This window comes from Patiria miniata, unplaced genomic scaffold, assembly GCF_015706575.1.
Source record: "Patiria miniata isolate m_02_andy unplaced genomic scaffold, ASM1570657v1 HiC_scaffold_9, whole genome shotgun sequence".
Taxonomy (NCBI): Eukaryota; Metazoa; Echinodermata; class Asteroidea; order Valvatida; family Asterinidae; genus Patiria; species Patiria miniata.
The window spans coordinates 7968269-7986449 of NW_024037076.1; the positions used below are offsets into that span (position 1 = coordinate 7968269).

Below are 18181 nucleotides of genomic sequence, written 5' to 3' on the forward strand. Positions count from 1 at the left end.
CAGTGTCAGTATAATGACTCACCGTACACAGAAAAAAAATTGCCGATCACATTTTCAGCCGCCGATACGCACAATAATATTACACACGCCATTTGCATGCACAACATAATCGTTTACACGATATAATTTCATCTTGACACGCTAAATCTTGACGAAAAGGCCTATAATTCTGACGCATTTGTGATGCACGTCGTCGAAGCCATGCCGCTGTACGATGTTCCGTGCGGCAGCAGTGCCATCAGTATTCGTTGGTTCCCATCGCATGCTTACAGAATCGAAGCTATGATGTGGGCCAGGAACCAGTGACTACGGCCTACGTACGGTACCGGACCATGATGTTCCGTGCATCGTATCAGGACGAATTTGGATCGTAGAAAATAACATACATCGGTAGAGAGAGAGATAGTTTCCGCAAATTAATTCTCAGAACATGATCTCTCTTCTCTGTGTATGTATTTGTCCGTTGAAATATATATTTTAACGAGATTTTACCGCTCGGACTTGATGATACACCGCAGCGTGTTTCTACAAAATGTTCCGCCACTGCACGTGTAGGTTCGTGCGGTCTCTGTCTGATGTACGCTTTCCTGAGCCGCTTTTACCGACTCGCACTGTCCGCACTGGACTTATCGTCTCGGGAAAAGTGACATGGTCAGTTTTCCTGGGCGCGTGGGAAGTTTTCCTGGGCAGCAGTTGGCCAGTAAAAGTAACCGCTGGACTCAGGAAAAGTAACCGAGAGGAAAACGTCCTAGGCTGTCCGCACTGGACTTAAAATGGGAAAAGTACCCATAGTCTCGGTTAGTTTGACCAAAAAAAGTCCAGTGCGGACAGGGCTTTAGACCATGACTGATCAGATTAATTCTAAATGTGGACCTTATCTTCATCTCACAATTTTGTGATCCAAACTCAATTAAGAAGTTAATAGAACTTTGTCATTCCTATGCCAACAGCAGACAGGACAAGGAACAAGGGAGGGGCGGGGACAGTGGAGGAGGGGGGGGGGTTTGAGGAATGGGATGATGTGCATGTATGCACCTTCCTCATCAAACATTTTGAATTCTAAAGTAGGCCTACAGTGAAATCTTGATAAGTCAATCTCTGATAACTCAAAACAACTGTTAGGCCAAGTAAAACAAAGAATCCATTCCTTCAGTAGTATAACAATGATATACAACCCTGCTTAACTCAAAACTCTGCCCAAGTCAAATTTTGAACCTGTTTTGTACATTCCCCTTTACGCACTGCGTATTCTCTCAGAGATGACCCTTACCAGTACTTAACGTCTATGACGACACGATCCATTTAAAGACAATTTTTACAAGATTCCCCTCAACTTCCTCAGTCCACCTTTAACTGGGATCCTTACATCCTCTCTGCACCGTACATCCTCGGAGCCGGTGACTCACATGTCTTAAAAGAGGATTCAATTAAGCGTTAACAGCTCGGGTTCTGGGTTTAGATCCTGCGTGAAGCCGCGCCGTGTTGACAGACCAAGGGGTCTGTATTATAACCCACTTCGTTTGGACGTCACTTCCGCGTACGACGGGGAAGCGTACGGAGGTACGCTCAGTTGTCTTGAGTTGTCTTCGATTGACCGGTTTGGCAGCAGGTGGGGTGCTTTTGGTCCATTTTCATTTTTCGCATCATTGGCTGTTTCGGCACTTTTGCCGAAACAGCCTTTGTTTTCGTTAAGATTTTTATTTTTTTCTTTTTTTTTTTTTTTCTTTTTCAGTCATTTTGCCCATAGCATTTGTACACGTTTTTTTGTCACCGGCACTTTGGGCACTAAAATCAATCCAATTGACTTTATACTTGGCACACACTTAGACCAGCATCTGAAGTTGTGTGCCGAACATTGACGTCATCGTGACGTCATCGACTAATTTATTATAGAATTTTGAATATTTAATTTTTCCCATAGACTTTGTACACAGAAATCGAAAAAAATTGTCGATTTTCAAAGGGCATTTTTCACTCTTTGCCAGTAATTCATTTGCACCAATCTTTGTCCAAGCAAAGACCCTAATTCAAACAACATTGTGTAATGATGACGTCATGATGACATCATCCGGTGTGTATTTATAGGCAATTAAATTGTGACACTTTTAATATTTAAAAATGCATAAGAAATCAACCGTACGCGTCCGCAGCATTCTGTTACCGGCAAGTGGTAGAGTAGGTTGAGGTCTTTATTTCATTCAGTGTGCGTGAAATCACGTGACCCTTGCTTCCGGTCGAAAAAGGCCAAAACCGGAAGTGGCTTATTATTTAAAAGTGGTAATAGATATGAACTTGCTTTTAACGGTGTTAGTCTCTTGGCTAAAAGTATTCTTCAAATCATCTACCAATGACGTCATGCAATCTTCGAGCGCCCTCTAGCGACAGGTTGAAAATTTGCAAAAACGTATTTTGAATAGATGTCTGTGGCGAAGTTTGTCGGAATCACCTAAATATTGGTGTATATGATGACCTTGACCCACTTAAGACGTGTGCGAAGTTTTAGGCGAATGACGTCATCAGACCGGAAGTTATTATAAAAAGACCCTTTTTCATTTGAAAATTCCTGAAAAATCAACCATGGCAGTTTTTATGTTAGTTTTTACTTTAATTGTCGATTTAAGGGTAGGTCTAACACATTTCAAAGCTTCAAGGCAATAAGCGAACTCAGACATGCCCTGCGCACACTTAAAACTTCAGGTTGACAATACATCTGCTCTAAAACATGCACAGAACGTCTATATGTACATACACGTACGTTACGCACATACTGTACATGTACATCGTACATGTAATGTCAGTCAGCCTGCACAGCACGTGTTGCCGAGGTCAAATCCTGTCCACATCATATCACAGTGACCGTTTTAGCCGATTTTCGGCTAACTTTGACAGATTTTATGTTCGTGCATGCGCATAGTCAGGGACGTATAATAAAAAATCATAATGCCGAAAAGCCCTATGTTACGTAATTAAAGGTGCAGTTTTTCTGTAGTGGGATTTTCCACAAGTCTTTTCCTATACAACACTGATATCTTACTGAGTAGTTCTGAACTTCAGCCGAGAATTACTATGAGAAGGAAAGAGAAATCGTTTTTTTTTCGCGCTGTCATTCGATTGAACATATTCCTAAGGGTCAGAATATCAAGTAATATTTCATAAAAATGTTTCAGTTCAAAGGCAAATTACAAATTTAAAGGTGCAATTTTGTCTGCAGTGGGATTTTGTTTTTAGCCCGTTAACTTTGTACACGTGTTAGCCCATTGACTTAGTACACGTTTTCAAGCCACCATTTCTATAACTTGGCGATCTAGAATCGTCATCAGTGTTACAGCCAAGGAAGACCCTGATACAAAAATTATGCCAAGAATATGACGTCATGATGACGTCATCACCTAATTTTTTTTATTGATTTTTGAAAATGTACGTGCATATTATGAAGTCCTATATCTACAGAACTGTAAGTCTGATTGGGTTGAAACTTGGTATGTGGCTAGACCGGGATGTGTTATAGGTAGAAAAAAATTAGGTGGTCGAGACCTGAACATGATCTTTGCGGGAATTGATAGAATTAGCGAGGGTCTTTATTTTTTAAATATGTGCAAATAAATCACGTGACCCTTTCTTCTGGTTGAAACCGGAAGTGCTTTGTAATTTAAAATTGGTGAAAGACGCGAACTTGCTTTCAACGATGTTTGCTCTGGCTAAGTTGTTCTTTACCATAATATTATAGTAATAGATGAAACTTTATGTGACGTCATCATGACGTCATCACGTGACATGTGACGTCATAATTCAAAGCCGTATGCGAATGGAATCACATATTACATTTATATGCCACCATTTATTATAAACAGAACTACACATCCTTCGTTGATGGAACACATGTCACATGTCACAAAAAGCTACCGAAACAGCCCTATGTTTGTCCACAAACATATGTCTAGTTTGGAATATGTTATCATAACCTAGATTGAGCTATGGGCGGAGTCCACACATATCAATCATGTTGATGTGTAGAGTTTTCATGACATTTTCCATGACGGTTAAAACTGATACCTGGGCACACCTGGGAGCTCTTTTTTGAGTGGGTGGGGAGGTACATACATGTACGTGTACATGTACATTAAATGAGAACTTGTTGGGTGATCATCTCTGTATGCTTCCTTATGTGAATGCAAATAATGAAGAATTATTTATTTACCCTAACCCCTTCAGTGTACTAGGAACCTTCCTCACTCTTGCAAAATCCAACACCATGTGGAAAACTCTACACACAAACTGTTGGACTCTGATTATGGTGGTCTGCCTAAACCCATGTAATCAGTTTACTAGTGCAGTACTCCCTGCAGCAGAATCAAACCAAAAATGCAGTTTGATTTTGAAGGGTCGGGGTGATTAGGGTTAAACAAAAAAGCAGAAAACAAGTCATTTTCACCCAAAAAAGGGGTACACATTTCTATGTTTGGGGAGTTTTAAGCGTTCCAAATGTTGTTACCCGGTACATGTAAATACAGTTTACAATGTACATGTACCTGTATGATGCAGCAAAAAGAAGTAGTATCAATATCATGCAGTAAAAATTATTTAACCCTCCTGCTATTTAAGAGGTCACAAACGGTCAAAATTTCCTTCCTCTCCTCCTGGCACACTGTTAACAAACCAATAGGGGTCTTGGAAAAAATACCATACTGGGACACTACTTACCTGTCACCAAACACATCCATTTTCACCTCACCTTTTGATTTCACCCAAGAGGAATCCAAGAAGCCTTGGCAATGCGAATTTTTTTTAGGAAAAATGTGTTTTTAGAGCACATTTTGGATGCCGTTTAAAGTCTCGTGTTTCAAGCAAGAGTCCGAGGTTCGAATCTCGATGAAGTACATGTAAGTGACTGATTAATATAGGAATAAAGGAAAGGAGAGGGTGAGAGTAGAGGAGGGAATGTGGAGGGAATAACCATAAAAGGATGCAACTTTTGGCGCTTGAAAATTAATTTTAAAAAGTGGTGTCCCAGTACAGAATTTTTTCCGGGATCTTTCCGGGAACGAAGTAATAACATGGCTCAGAATGCATGTTTTATGATGATAGGAGGGTTTTAATGCATCCTACAAATAATGCAGACCATGTACCGGTACTTGAAAAGTTGATAACTGCTGTCAATAGAGGGCACTGTTCACAATCACTGTTCCATCAGTGCAGTGGTTCCCAAGCTTCATTTGCTTGCATGAATCTGGTTTGTGAGAAGTATGGCAATTTGTCATAGCGCCCTCTGTTGATATTAAATGAGCATTTCTTAACTCCTCACCTACCGGTACCTTGCCCGAGAAATATTCTGACATTTTCTCTCTGTCTGTTTTCATTATTTTCAAATAAACAGTCTTGGGATTGCAGACTCACAAAAGTAAGACCATCTGTCCCCCGGAATGATATTAACGATAACTTATTTCAGAGCATCTACTTAAAGTGCCAAGATTGATCAATTTTTGTGTGAATAGAATGTACATGGAAATATGTAGTTTTTCTGTATATTCACAGTACCATGTACCTGTATACAATTTCCAAATGTTGCATTTTAAAATTGCCAGCCAATATTAGGTGGGTTCATGCACATTGGTGGGTTTCAAGACCGTGTTAGGCTGCTTATTTCAAATCTTGGAGAAAATGATTAATTTTTTTTAGTGATATCTTAAATGACTTTCAAAGGTAGAGTAGATCATTTGTCATTGGTGCGTTTATTTTTTGTTTGAAGCAACACAAGTGCTCAAATCTAAAGACGGGTTTTTAACAACTACCAGGTAACCTGATAAAGCGTTAGCTCTGTGAATTTTGTATATTTCAGGAAAACACAATATTCTGGATCTCGATTTTAATTCAAAAGTTGCTGAGCCAGGAAACAATCCCGAAATCAGCATTCGGGACGTGATTCTCATTCAGCCGATTGTTGCTACGTGATGTCACACATTGAACCGACGATTTTCACTAATAATAGCAACCGCGTGCTCGTGTGTGTCTTGTCAACGCGCCCAGTTACATGTACATGTACATCCCAACTGCCGACGGAAATTTAAAAAAATGTGTCACTTGACTCATCTTTGGGAATGACCTTCTTTTAATGTTTTCTTCAAAATGACGGCATGCCAGAAGGAATAATTTCACAGGAGTTTAGTGTCATTACTATCCTTAAACCAAGTACATTGTAAGCTTGTTGACAATAATTTGGTTGGTTACTTTTTGGATATAATAGATGTAGTAGTCTACGCTATCGTACCTTTAACACATGAATAGCTTTATCATCTGTTCGTTGTTGTATGGCTTTACACAATTCACTCTGACAGGTACATGTACAGTACATGTACACTACCCTGAACATTAATTTAAAACAGCTTGTCTTGAGTTACATGTACATGTAGCTCCTCTAATTAGACAATTTTCTTTCAATCATCATCATTGAAGTACTGAATCACTCCTGAAGTGCTGTTCCCTTTTCAACTTCAAGTTTTTTCAAAACCTTTCTCTAGATTTGTAGTTAATAAATAAATCCAATGCTGAACGTTTTGTTCAGAATTGACAAACATGGAATAGAATACATTGTATTCACTTTTTTGTAAATTTTCTTTTCAATGCAACAGCAAAAGTAAGAGGCAATCCTTTTTAATGCAAAAGAGATAATTTACAAGGTGTTGTTTAGTAGAACTTAAAGGGATATTACGGCCTGAAATCCCCGAACATTTTATGTTTTGGATTATTTACAATGTACTTACATGTATCCTGTTTCAAAGGTCTGGTTGAAAGGAAACTAGTGTTATGTCTGACTGTTCCTGAGAAAAGACGAACAATCCTGGTTGTTTACTTCTGATGCGGTGGACATTTTGTGGCACACGCATGAGTATTTTCAGCCGTGTCCATTCAATGTACGGTACGCGTTGTGTGTGTGTGACACATAATACTGACAGCACCATTACATGTTGTTTCTCGCACGTCCGCAGATGCACTGGTGAAACATGTGCTGCAGGATTGACGACTGGCATCCAACAGCTCGATTTTGAGAGTCAAAATTTTTGACCCAGAAATTCGTTCTCGCAAGAATTACTCAAAAACGCCCAGTTTTTAAAGGGTGGTTGTGTGGACGTTTATGGGTCATTCCGTGTCAATTCAACATGCTTTTGGACCCGACCCTCACAGATTGTGGGTTTCTCATATAGGCCAATCATCACACCAAATATCGTTTCAATCTTTGAGGGTCGGGTCCAAAAGCGTGTTGAATTGACACGGAATGACCCTTATATGCTATTTTCAAATGCTCTTTCCAATTAACATCATTTCCTTTAAACACATTTTGTAGCCCAATTGGGTGCTTTCCAAACCGTCCCTTTAAACAAAAAGGGCCTGCACTGTTCCACTGTTAACACCTCAAATGCCTCCGAGCAACATTAACACTGAGTCATTTTGATACCTGTATCATACACTGAGCTACAGTTTAAGCAATCCCTGCTTACACCATTGTACAATGTTAAGCCTAGGGTCTCCCCAAGCCCCCCATCCCAGGGAAGTAATCCCCACTAGAACACCCCTTTCTTTTATTATCGTTCCTCCGAGAGGTCCAGTTAGCTTGCATCAATACTTCACCAGTCTGTGCAGACCCACTACACGTAGTTCTCCCCAGGGGTAGCGCTCTTAATGGGGCCCATTGTTGCTCAGTTTCTGTCCTGGGGTGACCCATCCATTTTTGCCACCCTGTCTGACATGCCAGATGATATTGACTGTATACTGCCATTGTGTGGTTGGGTTTAAAACGTTTGCAAATCTCTTAGTCTTTTGCAGTTTAAAAGTGCCCAAGGTGGTGCATTGATGTGATGTGGAAGTATTAAATTTTCGGGCTTTTGACATTATGTGTATTGAAATGAAATTATTTTTGTGTGAAGCTTTGGAATGTGGGTGAAGTTACTGTGAGTATGATCAATGAGAGTTGAACATCGAGGAACTAGTAATACATGTAGCTGGCATAATTGTGGCATTTGCTTTCATTTTTGTTCTAGGAATCAATGTGCTTTCAAAACAATGCTTGACAGACAGAAGTGCCAACTAGTCAAAGCCTATTTTTATTTTTGAAATATAGGTTGTACATTATTCCTAACCTTCCCAAATCCTCAAAAATGCTCTTTGCAAAATGGAGGATTTCGCAGGATTGAGGATACATGGCAAAAAGGTCTTGGGCCGGACCTTACAAGTGTTGTTTATGCTCAGCCGTGCATAAATTTAGGCCTTAGATATACTTGAAATCCTCCACATTGCTCCAGGATGTCACTGGCTCTGCCTGAACATGTATTGACAATGATTGCTGGAGGATTTTGCAGGATTGAGGCAGTGGTCACCTCAGAGGACCACATTCAAGAAATATAACAGAGAATTTTGCAGGATTGAGACTGTATGAAATTTTTACACATGGAGGCAGTTGGATGATTTTGCAGGATTGAGATTGCATCCTAGCAAAATTGCTTAGGGAGTTGGAGTTACATGTAATTATTGGGCTGTGTCATGTTGGTTTACAATGTGTACCTGGAGACAATTATAGGACTCAAGAAAAATTAAAAAGTACCGGTAATGCAAAACAGAATCATTTTATACCAACTTACTGTCGACACCCAAACAAATAATGCAAAAGCTTTTCAATTGGTTTGAAACTACAGGTCATTGAAACTAGTACATGTATTTATTTCAATCTCTCAAAAGTGAAGAGCTTTGTTCCCTCAAAAGAAAAGAGTGTTTCACAATGAAGCTCAATATTGTAATGACTTTCCCACCTGCTTCTACTGGTAGTATTGCACAACACACCAGGCACTTGTCAATGTTTATGTAGGGTTGTTTACATGTCCTCATGTAGAGGTCATTTGTGTTGATGGTCAGTCCATATGGTATGTCCAGTCACTGACCATCAAGTCACAGTGGTCAGTGGTCAGAAGGACCAATATCACATTCACAGACATATCGCTGCTTCCCGATGACCCTACGTACCCTATTTTGACAGCCCCTACCAGGTACCCTAATTTTTTTTTAGGAAAAATGAGAAAAACAACCCCAAAACCATCAATTACTACCTTTTACTCTTGACTACACGTAGACACCTCCATATGATTGTGCGCAAAAAAATTGCCAAAAAAAAGACTAAATGTCCGTACCTACCTACGGGTACCCTATTTTCAAATGCAATGTAATGAAAAGCAAAACTATTTTTTTTGGGCCTAATATGTACCGGTTCATGTACAGTATACTATGAAACTCTGGCAAGATTTTCTTTAAATTTCAAAAGGATGCGATTTATGCCTCTGTGAATTTTTTTCTACCGTTTGTTGATGAGTTTTATATTTTAAATATCTTTTATTAGTTTAAGAGGGGAGTTTACATGTATGTGACACAGATTTTGCGCACAAACAAATACATGTATGGTACTCCAATAAAAAATTTAAAAATGGATAAAAACCAAAAGAATTTCTTACTTTCGTGTACATGTATATGCGGGATACAGTGTGCGATTCCGTTGACAAATTCACTCTGTAGACCTAAGTTTAAACATCTTTCAGTAAACCCAAAAAAATTAGCATGCACATGCACAGTGTGTTTAACGAATGGGAACATAACAAAGTACGGTAGCCACACATTATGCACACTTGTCAGCTCTGCACTTAACAAATATGACTCATTTGTATCATTAAGGAAGACCGGTAATGTACACAGGTACTTCACAGTGTATCACCTGATAACAACTATGGTTGAACATGTACATGTACATGTACATGTAACACGTACATGGACCTTTAAATACTTCAGATCAATATGGGACTAAAAGCCAGTCCCTTTGATTTAATGATTTGGCCTCTTCCATTTAAGGTCAAGGGGGATCCTTTTATGGGATCGGCGGCCGTCTTTATGACCAAACTTTAATGTAATAATTGCAACAATAGACACGGGGAAACACAAAGGATATCTGACACTGTGGACCCCTGCAGTTCTATTCAAATGAAGGAATCCTGCACTGTGTGTGTGGATCTGTAGGGAATGTTTACACTAGCCAGCTAGAGGTTGCACTGTCATAACTACAAGCCCACCGTACCTCGGCTGAATGACACACAGTGCGTCCATAGAGGAACGAACACTCTGTCACTGTGTTCCTCAGTGTGCCGAGCCCATTCACCACACATGTGCATTATTGGATGCGTGTGGTTTACATGCAGGCGAGCTCCGATCAGCATAATCACTGGAGGTACGGGGATGAATCCTCCCATTAGTCTCTGGAGAATTCAAGAGTTACACATTGGACCTCCGCGTGCGGTGCGGCCCCACCAGGATGACGATCAAGATGTTTATTAGCACTTGAAGTCTTGAGCATATGTGTTGGTTACATCTTACGACGGGGTGCTAGCTGCGCTACCGCACATACTCCATACCAGTCTTACCTGCCTCATTGACACCTGCTTGCGATTTCTGAATGGACAAGCGTATCGTGCCCGGCGTTCACTGCCAAAGGGGCGGGTTAATCACGTTAACCGAGCGTCAGCGGACACAAATGGAGCTTTGAAGCCCGGCGACTGGTTTATAGCAGTTGTAAAAAATTTTCACATTTTTATTTCTTGGCTGCATGCCTCACCAACCTTCGGCCCTTACCATGAGCTTTCGCAGGAAGAAGCGGAATAAGCAGCTGAGGAAGACGAGATGTTACAGCGAGATCAACTACGGTAAGGTGTCTTGTCGCGACCGCCAGGTTTAGTTTGCCGATAATACACACACACAACCTGACAACACATTCATAATGTACATTGTACCTTATCAATTATTCACAAGCATACATGATGAATTCTTCACCGGAAGACTATTTTTAAGTGAAAATGTCCATGGGTCGTGCCATAAATTTTGGATCCAAAAGTGTGACACTCGTTTTTGTGTCCCTGTTACCCCCCGACCTCTGCGATTTGCCACGCAAGCACATATTATTAAAATTGACTTCAAACTTGTTTGGCAGGTAGGTACATGTACATGTATGTTGCTTTACATGTGATAGAAGGCATTATTATTAAAGATATAGTCCATCATTTGTAACTTGTGCATTTTTGTTCGTTTGAAGCAACAAAAGTGTTCAAAATCTAATGACGGATACTGAACAACTAACCTGATGAAGTTTCAGCTCAGCTTCAGCTGTCTATTCCGAGAAAAGCAGCATTCCACCGGTAGGATCTCAATTTCAAATCAAAAATTGCTGAATCATGCTTTGAATTGCAGCTATACGCGATGTCGCGCACTGATCCGACAAATTATAGCAACCGCGCGCGCGTGTGCGTCGTACCAATGCTTGCGCGCGCTGTGCCGAATAACAAAACAAACTACTAATTTAAATTTTCCTACGGTGTGTCTTAAGACGCACCGTTGGAAAGGCCTTCTTCTTTCGTTGATTACTTCAAAATGATAGCTTGCCAGAAAGATTAATTTCACAGGGAGTTTAGTCCACTTACTATCTTTCAACCAAGTATGTTTTTCAACAATAATACGCCAGTGACTTTTTCGGATGGCTGCAAATGATGGACTATAGCTTTAAAGAGTGTGTCCTGAAGTTACAAAATCATAGATCAGATGTACCGGGAACACGGACGCACAAAAAATTGGACCTCGAGTTTAAAGGAAGGACCCCTATCATTACTCACATGTACTCTAACATCATGTATTTTAGTGCAAATTATCAGCTGTGTGAAAAATACTATAATTCTCATAACTTTGTACACGAACAAGTAATATCTCTTTCGACAAGTAATATTTAGCTTATTGGCTTGTTCTCCAAATAAACTTTTTCAAATCTACATCTGAAACTGATATTCACCTACAAAAAGAAAGAATTGATGAAAAGCCTCAAATAAATCCATTTCTCTTTTTTGTGTATAATTTTTTTTTTTGGTTAGAAAATTCAGTGACTAAATACTGCTACAATGATATTTTTTTGTAAATCTCAAGTTTTTTTTCACAACTTCACTTTCATTTTGTGCCAGAAAACCACAGTCCATTGAAGTAAAAAAAAATTATGATCCTTCATGTTTACCATCAAACCAAGATAACAGTGGTTTGCCAGTTGTGTTATTTGGATTGGAAATAGGTTTAAAAAAAAAACATGTTTATTGTGGTCTCCAAATACCAACTGTGGTTTGCTTTGGTGGTTGAACATATTTGCTCTGTGCTGTGGTTCCTGCACAATCAACTTGTTATAATAACACCTGGTCTGGCTGCAGCTTTAACACATCCCCTCCCTAGTAGTTTCATATTTCGGGGATTTAAATTGGTCCACTAAACTTGATGGTTACTTTCATTGTATGCGTTGTAACCGGTTCTTATTTTTTTTGCCTTGAATTGTGTGCTATTACTCATGCAAGCTTTTTGTCGGAGGTGCCAGAAATTGTTTTTGTAATGTGGTGGATTATGTCCAACGTAATAATTTTGTTCATGTCTGTTTTTATTTACGGTAAGTACAAAACAAGAATATGTTTTGCAAGCTGTATCAAGTTTTCCTTTCATTCGAGTTGAAAGGATTACTAAAGTTTTACTTGCAGTACACAAAGTAAAATATTTGTTGAATTAAATTATAAGGTGGACATGCGAAGTAGTAGTTAGAGTTTTTAACCTCAACCTTCCAAAATGCTCTTTGCAAAATGGAGGGTTTTGCAGGATTGAGGCCAAGGCAAAAATGTGTATGGCTGATTTTGGAGGATTCACTGTGTCAAGGTCTTGGGCCGGACCTTGTGTTGTTTATGCTCAGCCATGCATAAATTTAGGCCTAGATTATACTTGAAGTCCTCCGCACTGCTCCAGGATATCCCTGGTTCTGCCTCAACATATTGGCAGTGATTGCTGGAGGATTTTGCAGGATTGAGGCAGTGGTCACCCCTCCAAGGACCACAGTACCTTCAAGAAATAAGGAATGATTTTGGAGGATTGAGGCTGTACGCAAGTTATACATGGAGGCAGTTGGAGGAGTTTACAGGATTGGGGCTGCATCCTGGCAAAAATTCCTCTAGAGGGAGTTAGGGTTAATAATAGGAAACAAATACTAAAAGCAATCATGTTTCAAAGTTTGTACACATGTAGCTTGTTGTACATGTACGTGTACATGTACCGTATGTCAGTTGCACTACATGTACATGTACCACTATACTTGCAAAGATGGAAAGGTACAGTAAATATAGAGCTGGAGACAAAACAACAACATCCACAATGACAACAACATGACAAAGGCCCCACATTGTATAAAACCATTTTCTCAGACTTGAAGTGGGATCCTTCAACGTGCTCAATGCAAGTTTATGTACACCTCAGATGCGTGTATTTGTCTGGCTTTCAACATAGCCTACTGCTGATAATGCCTGCCCTTTGCCATCGCTACACAGGGTCAGTTGGAGATAACAGTGGCGTATTTATTAGCCATTACGAGCAAATGATATCTCGTGTAGTACTCCCTTCCATTGTTAGTGTACATGTACATGGGGACCTGCTGGAGTACCTGTCAAATGTCAATAAACCTTGGGGCACCTGTTGAGGCAGAATTTTCCAAGGTGGCGTTGTTCTGTGATGTTTTGTTGTTAGGGATCGTTCCATGTTCAAGGTTTGGAGCAGTGTGAAGGGCATGGATTTCAACAGACAAATGGCTGTTCCCTGCAGTTCTATCTTACCTCAGGGACATGCAAGTTGTTTCATGATGTGTAGAGGACATGCTAATGCATGTGGTTTGGAAAAAAAGAGGGTGCTATCCCATTCAGTGACATTTCTTCTCTGGTGACTTGTATGGCTTCAATTGGATTTAGTCTTTCCCGGTTATGTCCGATTAAAAGTTATAGAGTGGACGGACATAAGAGACTGAGTGATTATTGTAGGTTGGGTAATCAAATGTGATTAAGCTAGGGTGCGAGCAGAGGATTATGTTCGCAAATCCTCTTGTTAGCAATAGCATGCTTTCGTGCCTTGCTGTTTGGGCACTCTTCAGTTGCAGATCGGTGATTCAAAAAGAATCGATGCAAACTCGCGGAAAGGTTTGGGATGGGATTGGGTATGTTCCACTCAGATATCGTAAGTTTCGAGTGTTTCAGGGAACATTTTTTTTGTAAATTTGAGCACAGCATACATGTTTAAGCCAGTATTAATGCAATTAACAAAAGCCTCCTGCTGTTTGAACAGTCACAGATAGTCAACAAATCAATCCTCTTCCCCTGCCATGCCTTTTACATGTACACAGGCGAGTCACCAACAGACAGATCATATTGCGAGCATGCGCTGTGACTAGTCAAATTCAGTCAACAGACAAAAGCAGGCAACTGGTAGGCACAGCTGGCTTACCAGTCAGCTACATACAATGTACAGTCAAAGCATACATGTACATGTAGCTGTATCAAGTTATAGAAACAGTCACAGCCAGTCAATCCTGCTTTATGTGGGCAGGGAGCACTCAACCGCTAAAAACAGTCACTTGACTGATTTTGACTGAAAGGACGACTTTGCACAGAAGGCATGTTTGCATAGGAGAAGTTTTGATTTGAAATACCGGTACATACATACACATGTACATGTATATTAAGTACGTTTTGTTTGTATTTAAATCAACATGCTTGCTTCCAATAAATCTTCAATGAATCGTTTTGCATATTTTTGTAAGGACAAAATGTTAAACATTGATTTTTATCAGAGCCAAAGTCAACACACACATTTTTTTTGTTCAATTTTTTTGGGTCTTTCATTTGATAGAATTTCCTCTGCGAAGTCAAGATTTTCATTATGGTGTTTCAAAGGGGAAGTCCCTTAAACAGTCTTACAAGAGACACTTTTCTTATCTGTATTGATTCATATACTTCCTTTTAAAAAAGTAGATAATTGTATTGTTTTACCAACCTATATTTCATTACGTCGGAAACCTAGACTTGCACACATCGTCAGTTGAAGAAAAAGAAACCCATCAGATTTGCAGTCCTTCATAATGTCATCATTTTTGTGGTAAAGAATAGAAAAGCCAAAAGTAAAAACTAAAATTCATGAACATTTATGAAATGTACTGTACTCAATGTGTACAGTACATTTCATAAATTTTCATGAATTTTAGTACACATCAATATCATTCCCCCTCCCCCCCCCCCCCCAGAACATCTGCTCATAGATTTCTGAGATTGACAATTCTGGCTGTAGCGGTGGTTTAGAATCGAGCAAACTGGCCAGCAATTTATAGTGATTCAGCTGGCTTTGCGCCCGGGTATTACATATTATGCACCATATTGTCAGCGGCTAGCAACGGCATTAGAGTGAACGTCCGAATGGGATGGGCAGCCAGACACTGTTTATCATTGACTGAAAATGCGGAATTGTCGGGTTAGCAGAATTCATTTGACTCTCGGTGTGAACACAGAGCTAATGACTCTCTGAACAAAATAGTCTATTTTCTATTTCAGATAATCCTACGTGTACATTCTGAAAGAAAGTGTCACAAAATGGTTTCATGTTTAGTTTTTACCCGTAACCTTGTTGTGTAATGTGTTTAAGTCAAAGGAAAATTGAGGCTGTTTAAAGTTTTGTTTAAAGTGGATAAATTTCTGCATCAAAAGGCAAAATTAAGGGCAATTCTGTAAGCATACTATTATTAGTGAGCCAACGTATTTAATACGTTACTTCAAATTAGAAATTAAAATATTGGCAAAGAGATATTTCTTCAACTCAGTTCCTCAAATGAAGCATTCATCCGAAAATATCACGTAACGGCACCCTCAGGCCATTACTTAAAGGGAAAATACAACATTTGCAAACATCCAAAAATAAAACTACCAAATCATTTTGAAATACCTTGCTGGACTGTTAGTGAATGACAGTGTAAAGCATCCTGTAAAATCGTGGCACCTGGTATACTGTCATTTTCAAGAAAAGTGGTATTTTTGTATCAATTTCCAACGCTGATCGGCCGATCAGCGTTGGAAACAACTGGCTTTTTTTCAAATACTGGCCCCAATTGACCATCGCACTTGTTTGCAATCGATTACAAACCTATGAACGGGTACGAGCCAGCTAGACTGGTTTCCTGACCTTACAGTTCCCCAATGTTTGTAAACTGCTCTTTTTCTTCTTATATGGAGTCAGGGAACCAGACTACAGGAAAATGATCGTTTTCCTTGGTTTTTATAGCATTTTCGAACCCAAAACCTCAAAAAAGTCAGTGTAACTATATTTGCTATATATTTCCAACCCCCCAATTCCATCCATTTCTGAAAATTACAGCAAAAGCAAATGATGTATATTCCCTTTAATGTAAAATATGGAATTTAAGCAAAAACTGAAACAAGATACATGAAGAAGTAACTTGAGCAATTTTTTCATTTTAACTTCCCTGTAATGCACAGCATTTTCTTGACCTCTTTCCATATTTCTTGCAAAAATTACATGCTGAATTGTTACAATCAGTGTACATGTATGAATATGTCATGTATACTTTATAATATCATCCCCCCAAAAATTACATTTTATTATACACTGTAGCTGATTAAGTTACATGTACATTCAAATTTGGCAAAAAAATCCTCCATGTAAATGATCATTTTTTTGTTTCACTTTCTCGCCAACTGATACATTGTCTGTTCTGCGGGCGAGTTTTACAAATAAACATTCAGATTGGAATTGATCCTAAATTACCCCGGCCAAGGTCGTCGCCACTCTAACAGTGAAATTTATATCATTATGCTGCAATCGTAAATCTCAAACAAATTCAGACAATTTATCGCCCAATTCCCATACCGTATAACACTCAATCCCGTCCGTACGACTAGGGACTAGTCAACACGTATGCCCCCACCTGCAATAAATGCCTCATTGGGTTCGCGGCAAATTAACACTGCGGACAGCTGAGTTACAATGTAATTATTTATGGTGGGTGATTATTTATTTACTCAGTAATGCAATATTATAATGGGACGGGCCTCGGTCGCAAATAACCTTGACATTGATCAGTTTAGTGCATGGTCAGTGGATGAATGCTTTCAATACTGCAGTCTGCATTTACCAGTATTTCAATGATTTTTTGTTTAATATCGTGTTTTTTCCTTTGCCGGAATAATATACATGTATAACTAGATTTTGTCGGAAAAAAGCAATGGACATGTAGGAAATAACATGTACACACATGTATTTAGTTTAAATTATCACACTTCAAAACTGTTCATACTAACATAGTACATGTACAGTGATTGTGATTGTAAAATTTGAAGTTTTCTTTTTTAAATATACCACTAATTTCTCTTGTATTATTTGTAAAGGTTGTCTCACTTGACATGGATTGTTGAGAGAAATTAAATTTTAAAACAGCTGATGCCATTTGATATTCTGAAAATACGAAGCAAAATAATAAATACTGTACTATTTTTAAGGGGTCAAAATCACTGCACTTTTGGCCCTTAAGTTGCATCTGTTTCATTTACATGTATGATGGGCTGTACATATGTGATGCTTGTTGTTAAAAACCTCTCAATATTCAAAGATTTGCTGTGCACATACATGTATGTACACATATCAAAATAATGATCAGTATAATGCACAAACTTAACTTGGACATATTCTAATCATGAAAATTCACTCATGTTTTCCAACCCTGTTAGTGCTTTGCATAATATTGGACACATGTTTACACAACACCACTAAGCAGATTGTTTAATGAAAAAGCTGCTTATTTTTTTCCTTCGAAATGTATTTTTGTTTACTTTGCAATCGCTTTCCATCAGCATTCACTCAAAAATCTGTCAGAAATGAACCCTTTCAGTGAATAAAAATATTTACGTTTCCGTCTACGAAACCTTACTCGGCAAAGACGGATTTTGTAGATGATGAAGTCGTCAGGGTTTTTTTACTCGCCACTGCCGTGTCTCATGGGTTAATATGTTATGATAGATCAGAGATTGCTGGGTTGGGTCAATATGCTTTCATATTTCCCTCAGAGATCCCCAGCGCTCGGTCAATATGCTTTCATATTACCCTCGGGGGATAGTTCCTGAGTCATCATGCTCGCTGATGTCGCGTCACAAGAGAGACGTGGATTGGTTCGATTAAATTGACATGAATTATGAAAAACTTCACCGGCACATACATTGCATTGAATGCGACCTGCTGGCCCAAAAGAAGTCTGTATATTTTCAAA

General features: G+C 39.1%; 1 protein-coding gene across 1 annotated transcript in view; it reads left to right on the forward strand.

The window, feature by feature from the left end:
• Positions 1 to 10119: 10119 nt before the first annotated feature.
• Positions 10120 to 18181, forward strand: part of LOC119720404 (arf-GAP with GTPase, ANK repeat and PH domain-containing protein 1-like) — a 41055-nt gene continuing 32993 nt past the window's right edge. The window contains exon 1 of the mRNA XM_038190068.1: positions 10120 to 10727. Within this exon, the coding sequence (XP_038045996.1) occupies positions 10631 to 10727 (97 nt within the window). The 5' untranslated portion in view covers positions 10120 to 10630. The remainder of the gene's footprint in view (positions 10728 to 18181) is intronic.